This window comes from Nilaparvata lugens, chromosome X, assembly GCF_014356525.2.
Source record: "Nilaparvata lugens isolate BPH chromosome X, ASM1435652v1, whole genome shotgun sequence".
In the NCBI taxonomy this organism is placed as follows: Eukaryota; Metazoa; Arthropoda; class Insecta; order Hemiptera; family Delphacidae; genus Nilaparvata; species Nilaparvata lugens.
Window position 1 is genome coordinate 60,546,726 of NC_052518.1, and position 13,676 is coordinate 60,560,401.

The window sequence follows — 13,676 nt, forward strand, 5'->3', positions numbered from 1 at the left end:
AATAGCAGTGTAATAAAAAAGTAATTTAATATGGCAATGAATAACATAACAGTGACAGATAATCTAATGGAATGGTAAAAAAGTAAAAATCTTTGCAATCTTGAATATTTATATACAAAAGTAAAACATTAGTACCACTAGTACTAGAACTAGGAGTACAATAACTTGGACATTAAGGGTCGGTTTCCGAGCTCGGGATCTATAAGTTCTGGACTTACAGAGTCCAGGTCTAAAATAAGCTCTCGGGTCTAAATTGACTTTCTGAGTCACGATTTTGTCTTCTAAACTCCCCGGAGTCTATCAAGTTCCCGACTTATTTGAGTCCAGGACTTTAACGCAGTAAACATGAGGGAAATTCACAATATTTTGCTGTTGTATTGTTGGCATTATAGCAAAACGGAAACAGCTGATTGCAGCGGGACAATTGAAATGAGCATGCTCTCCAAACTATTTTGTAAAAATACGTTTCGATTTCTTTGTAGGCCTATTCGAAGCAAAACCTTTGAAAGGTGAATGAATAAACATTTCATTTTACGTTATGCTGTTATTGATCATTGATCCTAACCAGTGATTTTGGAATAAAAATTTCATTAGGCTATTGAGTTTGAAAACGTTTTTGTTTTGAAAAAAACTGGAGTAATAATTTATTATTGTTATTATTATTAATATGTTGAATATGATATTGATTAATAACATTCAGATTGGAATATAAATTCCAAGGCTATCCTTGTATTATTTTGCTTGAACATTTTTAGGTTATGTCACAGTCGTAAAATGAGGTTAGTTTTTTACGCATAATTCTGATACAATTATATTCCAAAATGAACTTGCAAACTATAAATTATGAATTTAGATGGACTAATCCAAATAATTTAGGTATTCCATGACATCTATTTGGCTTTTTATCTACTCTAAAACAATAACTGAATTTTGTTTTCTCAGTCAAGTCTAGAACTTGAATTTAAACCCTACCCCAGTCGAGGGTATAGAATCACGCTGTTCCAAGTCCTGGACTCAACGATTTTTAATAAATCCTTGACTCGGAAAGAGGCAAGAATCTAATTAAAGTCCTGGACTTATAAGCCCTTCACTTAGAAAGCGAAATTATAAACTCCAGGGTCTATAACATGATCTCTAAACTCCAGAGTCTATTTAAGTCCTCAACTACGTTAACGCTCTGACTCGGAAAGCCAATTTTCTGACTCCAGAGTTTAAAGCCAGTTAAAGTCTAGAACTTAGCTAAATCCCGAGCTCGGAAACCGGCCCTAAGACCATTCAAAACTCTGGAACAAGACTTGATGAGCCTAAAAAACACAAGAAATACCCTTACAAATTTACTGACCCTTATCGTGGTTTTGAATTGTATATTGAACTTATTAAAATGTTTCTTCTAGTATTAAAATGATCTATAGCTTATCTTTTGCATAATTACAAGTTCATACTTGCTCGTAACGTTTTTGTTAGTTCAAAGTTGAAAAAATAATCAAACTATTTCGTATAATATTGATGATTATTGGTTGAAAAACAACGTCGGCAACAATAGACTACAAAGCTTGTTTCGCCTTATCTTTACCTGAAAATGTCTTGTTCAGTTACGGCAGATCAGCCAAAAATAATAAAGCTTCTTACGCTTTTCTAGTTTGAAATTTAGAATTTGCATGAATGCATGATTGAAAAAGTGCCCGATCAGTGAAAAAGTTATTTTCTGTTGAACTTAAATGAACCACTGATATGTTCGGATCAAATTAGTAAAACACTGAGTTTCAGTTCAGTCAAGGGTATATACAAGTTTAGAGTTAAAGTTGGTGGCACATTAGACATACCTTCTTATCCGTTTGCCATTGTTTTAAAGCTGAGAGAAGCGCTTTTGTGCCATTTAACAGGTAGGCCGGAACTTGTGACGAGTTCCTGTTGAGTTCTTGCAGTTCTTTGAGGATTCCCTTCGCAGCAAACCAGTTCATAGTTTCAAAGCCAGGAAATCTCAACTTCTCAGGTGTCTTCACTTTTCTCTCAATGTCATAAACCCTGTACACGAAACCACCACAATCAGTTTCATACGTTTTATCGTGAATATCTTATCTTGAGTCAGTCAGAAAAAACCTCTATAGAGTGAATCACTTACAAATGTCAGCATTCCTTATGAATATCATGAATAACTATTTTCGACAAATATCAGAATAATTATAACGAGTCAGAAAAAAAAACTAGATATCCATTAACAAAGATAATTTTTGGGTGTCAATTTTTTACAGCTTCTTGAATTTTTGGACTGCTTCAATTGTTTTTAATTGATTTAATTAATCTTAGAAATAATTTCAAATTGGAAAATGTTTTTTTTTTGCTTATTTTGTATTTCAAAATATTGAAAGTGACACATAATCTAGCTACATTTAGACTGTTGTATAAATTGAAATTGGAACCGTTTTGGGCTTAGCCTATGGTACTTTTCTGAGTTATGTAATTCTGAATAATTAAATAAATATAATAAAAAACCAAATAACCCTCCGATTTGAATTGTTTTAATGCATGAAGAATTACAAAATAAAATCATAGAGAAAATATGGCATGTTTATTGAAGGGACGGATTCAAGGATCCAATGGTTCATCAAAGAACCTCCACGTCAAACGACGCTTATTGTGTGTCAAATAAATGAGTCATCAAATGACTCATAATGAGTCATCAAATATAGCATTGATAATATCCATAACAATATACACGATAAATCGATAAAAATTTTGAAAGATTACCTAAATTTAAAAATTGAATTGAAGAATCGAAAAAATCGGTAGATCAATAACATGAATTATAATCATAACTATGTAGATTCGGAATACATACTAAATTAGATATAAATAGAAATACAAATAAATACTATATTAGATACACATTTTTGAAAAAAAAGAAACATGCAAATCCTTCGCGAAGGCTAGTGCCTGTTTCTTTGCCTTCAAAGAAAAATGAATTTATTGATAATAATATATTAAATAATGAAATATACGAGTTATAACAATGATAGGCTATATCTGATTGAAAGTTATCAAAACGGTATCAATGTAATATGATATAGCGATGATAGACTATCTCCAGGATACATGTTTGTCCAATTTTAAATTTAACCTTCATTAAATGACGGTTAAATTCTACAAGAACCAATAAGAGAAGTGGATGACGTCTTTAATCAGAGGTTAACCGCGGGTATTTTATAGACGTACGTGCAACCGGACCAAAATCTGTTTAAAACCAAAGCTTGGATTATGATCTTAATAGAATATTTTAGGTTCAATGTTCAAAAATTAAGGTTGAAATAGCAGTGAGATATTAATCAAAGCTCTTTTAGAGGGCTGATGAGTTGAAACTCCCAGTTGCAGGTGCGTCTATTACTACCATGGTTAAATACGAGATCAATGAATGAATCGTTCTACCATGCGATGATGTAATTTTATCATGGATAATTCAATAGTACGTGCAACCAATCCAAAATGGAACAAAACATTTCTTAAATAATTTAGAATTGATAAGATAAACTTACTGGAGTTGCATTGGAATGCTCAAGCTGTGAAGGAAGTTGCCACCAAATACAAGAGAGTCCTCGGGCGTAAGAACGGCATGAATCCAGCCACTCGGTATCAGAACTGTGTCACCAGCTCGAATTGTACATTCGTAGCAATCGTCCACCTCAAACACAAATTAATATTATTTCCCTTTTCAAAAACATAACAAAATGATGAAAACACTGGGATGTTTCAAAAATATCACATTACAAATTTGATATCACATTCTCAGATTGAAATTGGCAAAACAAACGTAGGAACAAACTGAATTAGTCTCAGACGATGATAATAAAACTTTCAACCGCAACAGTCCTGTGAGCCAGCAAATTATTGTTCTCTCATCTAAATTATTGACTGCATGTCGGTATAAAAATGAGAAAATCGTGTGTGTAAACATAATAGTTCGGAATGAATCAAGAAATCATCATCTTTAAGTTGATCCTTTTTTATAAATGGAGTTTGGGAGTTCCCTTCACCAAAACTATCATAATTTCTTATGAAGTATTATTTTGAATTTATATGAATTTGTTTAATGATGATTGAATGTAAACATAAGAATGCTCATACCATGAATTTTGTCAAGTTATTACTTAAAATAAAATAAAACATTACGTCAAAAAATTGACGAATAAAGTAGAATTAAGAATTTTTGAAGGCTTACTTGATCACCAAAAAACATCTCGAACTGGTTACTGGAAGTCATCCATCGTTCAAATAAAGCCAGATTAGCCGGTGTCGGCTCAATCAGATAAAACGTTTTCGTACCCTGAAAGTAATAGAAAACATGTAAAAAGGTTCCTGAATACCGAACGATTAAGAACGAATTCTTCAGTTTTACAAAGAGAAGAAATCTCATAATAATAGTTCAATTGAACTACCTGCCTATATTTTAACTTTATTTCTTTCTTCGATGAATTTGATAATTTTGGAGTACGATAAATATATATATTCTACGCTGAGAAAAACACAATATTTAAAAAGTAACATTGTTTTTTGTGAGTCGGGTTAAATTAAAACTAGAAGTACGAGGAGAAAAAGTAGTTAATTACCTTTATTATGTGATACCAAACCGAAGTTCCACCGAAGTCAATGTGAAAATCCGAGTATGAGTCTTTTGCACTAATTAGACAATACTTCTGAACGGTTGCCTTCTCACTACAGTAATCTTTATCTTTCAAGTCATAAGTCTCAGGCCACAGAGTATTTGCCCAATCCATGCTTCTGGCTAAGACAGGTGGTTCTACAAAGTTTGTCAAGCTGAAAACACAATAAGAAAATATTAATTTCTCAAAACAGTATGCCACTTGGAACAGAAAGTTCATTATTGTTTACATTCCACTAGTTATGTAAAATTCCCGGGAATTTAAGATCGAGGAAATATTCCCAGGGAATTTAAGGGAAATATTCCCAAAAATCATAAATTCCCGGGAATTTATGGGAACTTAAGGAAATTTATGATTTCTTTCATAAAAAATGAACGAAAAAAAGACGTTTTTGTTACACATGGTCTCAATCTCACCTGTTATACAACAGATTTATGTAAGAAATATAAGGATGAATAACTTGAAAATCTGGTGTGGCGCACTCACACAACTTTCCTTGCCGTTATGAAAATTGATCAACTGACGCTAGTGCTCCTGCGCATCTAAATTAGTCTACTATTCGAAGATCTAAGCCAGCTGGTGACAGAACAATAACGCTGCAGACACATGAAGTCTGCTATCTGTTCATAGTGAATGATTTAATAGAATCAACACTTGCCAACAATTTGCAAATTAAATAATCTTATTTTCTCGAACTTCGAGCTTATTTCCAAAATTTAGGTGAAAATTATACTGGACATTAATTGTAGAGATTTTCATGCCCAATCTTTTCCACTTGGAATTTTTTGTTTAAATTGTATCTGAAGCCTGATAATTGGGAATCCAAAATCAAACTTTGGAATGATGGGGCGGAGCTCCTGAAATTTTTACAGATATAGGACTTAATGCAGTTGATAGAGCTTATCAATGACTATTTCAGGTATTGATTTGATGTTCAAAATCGTTGGAGCCGTTCTCGAGAAAATCGCGAAAAACCCTGTTTTTGACAAAATTTTAGCCATTTTAGCCGCCATCTTGGATTGCATTTGATCGAAATTGTTGGTGTCGGATTCTTATCCGAGCAGCGTCACGCGGCTCAGCACTCGAGCCGAGTAGACGTGCTTTGTGCAGCTCCGTTGACGCTGTTGTTATCGGCTGGCGCCAGTCGGTCGGTAGTGTCAGTGCAGTACTGTTAACTAGTGAACTAGAGAACATTCATATTATGTTTCTATGAACGCTCTCAAGTTTTTAATCGTTTCAACCTGTAAAATTATTATATAAACTATGAAGTGTAAACAGTGTAAAAGTCAACTACCCAAGAACGGTTCTTTCGTCACTTGTTCGGCCTGTGAGGGAGGTCTCCATTATTCATGTTCGGGTTTGTCGGAGACATCTTATAATCGTATGTCGATTGCTAAGCGAAACAAGTGGATATGTGTGTTATGTAGGGCAGCCTCATCTACTCAAGAGACGGGTGGTGAAGTGTCAGATGTTGAGTCGGAAGACTCTGAAGTAAAACATTTATTAAAAGTAATAAATAAAAAAATTGATTCAAACACTACTTCTCTCGACGATTTGAAATTGAATGTAACAAGTTTAAAAAATGATGTTCAAGGACTATCTGATTTTTACGACCAGCTCAAGTCATTGATAACCGAGATTCAAAAAGAAAATAAAGAGCTGAAACAAAAACTGGATACCGTCATTGAGGATAATAAGAACAAAGATCAAAAAAATGAATTTTTGATCGGACGAGTAAACATCATGGAGCAACGTAGCAGGAATTGCAACCTGGAGATCCATGGGATAGACGTAGCAGGGGGAGAGAGAGAGAGAGGAGGGAGGCCTGCCGACAGTGGTGCGTCGACTTGTCACCCAGCACTATGACGTCACCATCGAAGATAAGGATATCGAAGTTGTGCACCGTCTGCCCAGGCGAAGGCCCGACGCTCTGGCGCTGTTCATCACAACGAGTAAGAGATAGCATTATGATGAAAAGGAAAACTGTAGTCACAAACGACTCTTTGTTCAAGAATAAGAATGAACTAAGCTATTTATTTGTGAAAACTTGACACAATTTAACAAGTGTTTGCTTTGGAAGGCTAAACAAAAGGCCAAGGATCAGGGTTGGAAATATGTTTGGGTTAAATTTGGAAAGATTTTTGCCAAGAAATCTGATGACTCCATTGTAGTGAAGCAAGAAAATGAAAGGGATCTTAAGAAAATTATTGGCAATTAGAAGGATTAATCATGCGGGCTTTCATAGTTTAGCTTATTCTGTTATTTATAATGACTTTATTGATTTTTATTATTGATGAGAAGAATAATAATCACTTACTAACACAATAATTATCAAATATAATATAGTACTATGAAATATCAGCTGATATTAATAATTTATTATTGTAAAATTACTTGTAGGTATTCTAGCATATTCTTTTTATCTTATTTGGACTTCTCGTAATGACGGATGAAATAGATTTTCATATTGAAAACAAGAACTTTGATTCATTGATTGACTGGGAAAGATCACGAGTTAAATTTTTACATGATCAGGAAAAACCTAGTGATCTAATTTTATATTGTCTTAATATCGCTGGTATCAAGAGCCATTTCGATGAATTGGTTGTACAGATATCTAATGTAATTTTTGATGTTCTAGTCTTGATCGAAGTAGGCTTAAATAATGAGGATGAAGTATCACTATTTAATATAGAAGGATACAATATGTATTTTAAGTTAAGGGTTCAACAGAAAGGAGGAGGTACAATCATTTATGTTAATAAAAATTTAGCCTTTACTAATATGAATTATTCTACTCTTTCTTATGAGAGTATTGAAGGAGTTTTGAAAATGAACTGCGGTAAAAGTTTCAATCTCATATTTGTGTATAGACCACCTAATAACAGTATTCTCCAGTTTCTAGAGGAATTGAAAGTGCAATTAAATGTGCAAAGAAACGGGAATCCTGTTATATTTGGGGGTGACATAAATATTGATATAGAAAATTTATCTTACGATAGTAAGGTAGAATCATATGAGAATTTATTATGTGAGCATGGTTTTTTCAAATGCATTTACAATGTAACTAGAGAGGCTTTCTATAGGGATCATTTTGTCAGGGCTTGTTTAGACCATTTCTATGTTTATGGTGTCCATGAAAATATATTGTCCGGTGTAGTTCAAACTCGTATATCTGATCACTTTATGATAGCCATGCAGCTTTTGGGAAGTTATGTTTCCTCTGAAGATATTGCTTCAAATGAAACTCAATCAATTAATGAAAATCAAGTTAAAATAAAACTGAGTAATATTGATTTTCAGGTTTTTCAGTCTATAGATAATCCAACTACTATTTATAATGAAATAACCAAAATATTCAACGGAATTTACATGAACAGCTCAAGTATTTTACACTTCAATTTTAATGATTTTGCAAGACATGTCTCTAAATTCAAGAAAGACTGGATGAATAGGGATTTGTTAGATTGTATAAATAAGCGTGATATTCTTTTCAAGAAATGGAAACGAACAAACTCAAATATTGATAGGATTGAATATAATAGATATAGGAATTGGTTGAATTTGAAAATAAAGAAAGAAAAACAATTCTATTTCAAGCGTAGATTCGAAGGTCATAGGAGTAATATGAGAAAAATATGGGGGTTTGTTAATGGCCTGTTGGGAACCGTTAGGAGTAAGTCGATAGAAAATATAATTATGAAGCATATGTCTCATATAAAAACACAAGATATAGCAAATGAGTTCGCTCAGAGTTTCTATTTTAATGTTCAAGATATTATTCATTCTTGCGGATTTAAGTTTTCGTTAGGTGATGTAGAAGATATCTCTATCAATTGTAGTTTCTATTAACCTTTAGTATCAGCGCAATTTGTGAATAGAGAACTGGCAAAAATTGATAGAAATAAATCACTTGGTTTTGATAATATTAGGTTAAAAGATATATTGTTCTTGGAGGATGACATGGTTTCATTTTTACAATTGCTTATAAATAAAATTATCAAATCCCAAAGTATACCTGACCTTATGAAAGTTTCTGTTGTCCGACCCATCCATAAAAATGATGAATTCTCTAATTTTAAGAATTTTAGGCCAATTGCCATATTAGCAATTTTTGAAAAAAAATTTCGAAAAATATATTGCCGAGGATGAATTTATTCCTGCATAAGCATAATATCATCAATGATTTTCAATATGGTTTTATGAAAGGGTTAGGTACAAATAAATTGTTGTCAAATTTTTCTAATTATATATATATGGTAACTTGAAGGATAATGTTCATAACGTTTGTCTTTTTATAGATTTTTCAAAAGCATTCGACACTGTAGATCATAAAATTTTATTACAAAAGCTATCTAGTGTTGGTATAAGAGGACCTGTACTCAGGATTTGAAAGTTATCTGGAGAATAGAAAATTTGTTGTTAAAATTGGGAACTATTTAAGTCAAGAGAGGAGTTCAAATGTGGGAGTGCCTCAAGGATCAGTCCTGGGACTTTTGCTGTTTTTACTTTACACAAATGACTTACCTAGATATTTGATTCACTGTGAGATTTTTAGGTTTGCAGATGATATTTTGTTGATTTCCTCTCATAAATCGTTAGATGTGGCCGAAACCCGGTTACAGCATGATACCAATACTCTAGCTAAATGGTGTCATAATAATTGTCTAAATATAAATGTCAATGATATGATAAACCATATGTTTTCGTTGTCATTGATTCATTCATAAATATCAAATGTTGTTGATCCGTTACTAGTAGAAAGTCATGTTCAATTTTATTTGATTAAAGCTCTACAAATGAAGAGTTTACTTATTTCAATTTAATCAAATAAAATTGAACATGACTTTCTACTAGTAACGGATCAACAACATTTGATATTTATGAATGAATCAATGACAACGAAAACATATGGTTTATCATATCATTCTACCCGGCTAGATTTTCGTGTTATCTTAGGGGCAAGATGACGGAGCGACACAGTGGACTCTTGCCCATCAGGGCGACGAATGTGAGCATACTCTGGGTTTGCCTCAATCAATTCAACTTCATCAAAACAGATGCAAATCTTATAAAACAAGAATCTGTTGCCAGTTTTATTGATGAAAAATTTGCAAAAACAAATAAATTTAAAACTGCATCAGATTCTTGTTTTATAAGATTTGCATCTGTTCAACATAACACCGCTACAAAAGCATGTGTTTATAGCAATATTGTGTACAAAGGAAATGAATACAACAATATTAAACTCTTGGTATTGAAAGAATGCTGTTGCAATGTGATACTTGGTCACGATTTTTTGATGAATCACTCTACAATAAGTTTAGCATTCAATGGTAATAAACAGCCTCTTGTAATAGATAATAATTCTACAACCACACCACCCTTGAAAGATTGCCTCTTGGTGGAGGCCATGATAAAACCATGTTCCCTTTTCAATGACTTGACTCCCGATTGCCACCCAATAACTACCCGATCCAGAAGACACCCACAAGATGACTATGAATTCATGAAGAATGAGGTCAATCGCCTCCTTACAGAAGGAATAATTGAGGAAAGCCAGTCCAGTTGGCGTGCCCAGCCTTTCATTGTAACCAATGGACAGAAGAAACGAATGGTCATAGACTATTCACAGACTATTAATAAATTCACAAATTTAGACGCATACCCTCTCCCATTGATCGAAGATCTTGTAAACACAATTGCCAAGTACAACATTTTTAGTACTGTAGATTTCAAGTCAGCTTACCATCAAATACCGATTCTTGAGAATGAACGACATTACACTGCCTTTGAAGTAGGCCGAAAACTTTATCAGTTCAAACGAATACCATTCGGAGTAACCAATGGAGTAGCTGCCTTCCAACGTACAATAAACGGACTTATAGAAAGAGAGAATTTGAACGACTGCTTTGCCTATTTGGATGATGTTGTCATTTGCGGTTCAGATCAAGAAGAACATGACAGAAATCTTAAGAAATTTCAACAAGTAATTGAATTGTATGGCTTGACTATAAATGAAGAAAAATGTAAATTTTCAAAAAAATCATTGAAGTTCCTTGGGTATGAGATAAAACATGGAGAAATTAAACCTGACCCAGAACGCCTTGCACCACTCATGAACTTTCCACCCCCAAGAAATGCTAAAGAAATGAAACGACTCATGGGATTACTGGCTCATTACTCCCGATGGATTAAAAACTTTTCTCAAAAGATTCACCCCCTTGTCCACATACAGAAATTCCCTCTATCTCAAGATCAGATGGAAACTTTGGAATTGTTGAAAAATGAAATTGCTTCCGCGGTACTGCTCTTTGTTGATGAAAATGTACCATTCATAATTGAGACAGATGCATCAGATTTTGCAATTGGTGCAACATTAACACAAAATTCTCGACCAGTAGCCTTTTTCTCACGAACTTTGTCCCAAAGTGAAACCAGGCATTCAGCTGTTGAGAAAGAAGCCTATGCCATTGTGGAGTCTATAAGAAAATGGAGACACTATTTACTACGAAAACAATTCACTTTGATCACTGACCAAAAATCAGTCACATTCATGTTTGGCACTCAACACAATAGAAAAATAAAAAATGAAAAGATACAAAGGTGGCGCCTAGAATTATCTGAATACAAATTCAACATAGTCTACAGACCTGGAAAAGAAAATGCACCAGCTGATGCACTCTCTCGTATATGTATTACAGCTGGTTGTTCAACATTGAACTCAGCTTTGGCAAAATACCATGATGAACTTTGTCACCCTGGTGTAACTCGTTTCTACCACTGGCTCAGAATGAAAAATCTCCCCTATACTGTAGATGATGTAAGGAAAATTTGCTCCAATTGTGCAATTTGCTCTGAAATAAAACCACAGTATATGAAGACAAAAGGAAATCTCATAAAGGCAACAAAACCTTTTGAACGAATTAATATGGACTTCAAAGGACCCGTACAATCAAAAACAAGAAATAAATACCTACTGGTGATGGTTGATGAGTACTCAAGATTCCCTTTTGTATTTCCTTGTCCAGACATGACTGCGAGAACAGTCATAAATTGCCTGGTCTCATTAATATCAATGTTTGGCCTTCCAAGCTATATTCACACAGACAGAGGAACATCCTTCATGTCAACTGAGTTGAAGAGCTTTCTTGGCTCAAAAGGGATAGCAACTAGTAGATCAACGCCTTACAATCCGAGAGGGAATGGGCAAGTAGAGCGATATAATGGAATTATATGGAAAGCAATAACACTAGCTCTAAGATCACGAGGACTTGATTCAAATCGATGGGAGGAAGTGTTGCCTGATGCACTTCACTCTATTCGATCTCTTTTGTGTACTACAACAAATTGCACCCCTCATGAACGAATGTTCCTACACATGAGATCCTCAACAAATGGACAGTCACTACCATCTCGGCTAATGAGCCCAGGACCCAGGCTGAAGAAAATGAACCGAAATTCAAAGCAAGATTCATCAGTAGAAGAAGTTGAATTGATTGAGGCAAACCCAGAGTATGCTCACATTCGTCGCCCTGATGGGCAAGAGTCCACTGTGTCGCTCCGTCATCTTGCCCCTAAGATAACACGAAAATCTAGCCGGGTAGAATGATATGATAAACCATATGTTTTCGTTGTCATTGATTCATTCATAAATATCAAATGTTGTTGATCCGTTACTAGTAGAAAGTCATGTTCAATTTTATTTGATTAAAGCTCTACAAATGAAGAGTTTACTTATTTCAGTCACCAAAACCAAGGTGCTACATATAACCTCATCCTACATGAAAAGAATTAGGGAACCCAAAATTAAGCACCATTGCTGTGAATGTTTCCAACTGCAGGAGCAAGATATTTTCATATGTACAAGAGATTGTCAGTTTATATCGAATAGTATAAATTATAAGTATTTAGGAGTAACAGTTGACAGTCATTTTCGTTGGGATATTCATATAAAAAATTTTTGTAATAGACTCAAACAGGTATTGGCCAAAATATATTATATTAAAGATTTAATACCTAATAAAGTGAAGAGGATGATGTATATAGCCTTGGGAGAGTCTGTTATGAGATATGGATTGCAAGGGTGGGGATTTGCTAGCAATGTTTATCTTAGGAGTATATCTTCGGTACAGAGGAAGATTTTACGTTTGGTCAGCAATTCTCAGGGAGATATTTCATATGAGAACCTTTTGAAGAGATGCAAGGTTTTGAATACAAAAGGTATATTTCTGTTTACTTTGATTTTAGAAAATTACTTCTGCAAAAAATATTTAGTTATGAAAGTTAATCGATATGATTTAAGGAATGAGAGGTATGTTGTACCATTTACTTCGAATAATTTAGCCATAAACACCTTAATCCACATCGTACCAAGAACTTTCAATGATTTACCCGATAATTGTGCTGAGTTTGTTAATATTGAATTGAAAAATTCTTTATTCATCAAAATGCACAAAATACATATGCGCCTGTTGAAAAGAAATTTAAAGATTTGGTTGAATAATTACACTTTAGATGTAACATAATGTAACTCATTATTAACGTATTGTATTGTAATTCATTCTGTTCTATTTTTTGTATGTAAGTTCAGGTTGACTATATATTATAATACTCTTTAGATTTTTGAGAGCTGAGCCAACAATTAATTAATATCATGATAATTTTAACTGTTAAGTAAATTCTGTAAGTAAATTTGACAGTGTAATAAACTGATAAGTGAATTTAACTGTTAAGTAAAAATAAAGTTCACTGATATATGTATAATTATATTTGAATTTACATGTTTTGTATAATAGTACCTTGTCAAGCAGCCTCTTTGAGGTTCGCTTAAGGTAGCTTATTTATTCAATAAACGTTTTTCTATTCTATTCTATTATAGTGTAATGACCATACGTTACCAAATTTCAAGTCATTCCGTTAACTGGAAGATGATCTCATCATGTACACAGACGCACATATACTATTCATACACACACACACACACACACACACACACACACACACACACACACACACATA

The 13,676-nt window shown here is 33.5% G+C and overlaps 1 protein-coding gene across 2 annotated transcripts in view; it reads right to left on the reverse strand.

Annotated features, from left to right (window-relative positions):
- LOC111049355 (histone lysine demethylase PHF8) overlaps positions 1-13,676 on the reverse strand; it is a 56,352-nt gene that overhangs the window by 27,879 nt on the left and 14,797 nt on the right. For both annotated transcript variants that reach the window (XM_022335401.2, XM_022335402.2), the window contains exons 6-9: positions 4,602-4,809; positions 4,214-4,318; positions 3,531-3,676; positions 1,824-2,025 (exon numbers count right to left, since the gene is read on the reverse strand). In XM_022335401.2, coding sequence (XP_022191093.1) covers positions 1,824-2,025; positions 3,531-3,676; positions 4,214-4,318; positions 4,602-4,809 — 661 coding nt within the window. The remainder of the gene's footprint in view (positions 1-1,823; positions 2,026-3,530; positions 3,677-4,213; positions 4,319-4,601; positions 4,810-13,676) is intronic.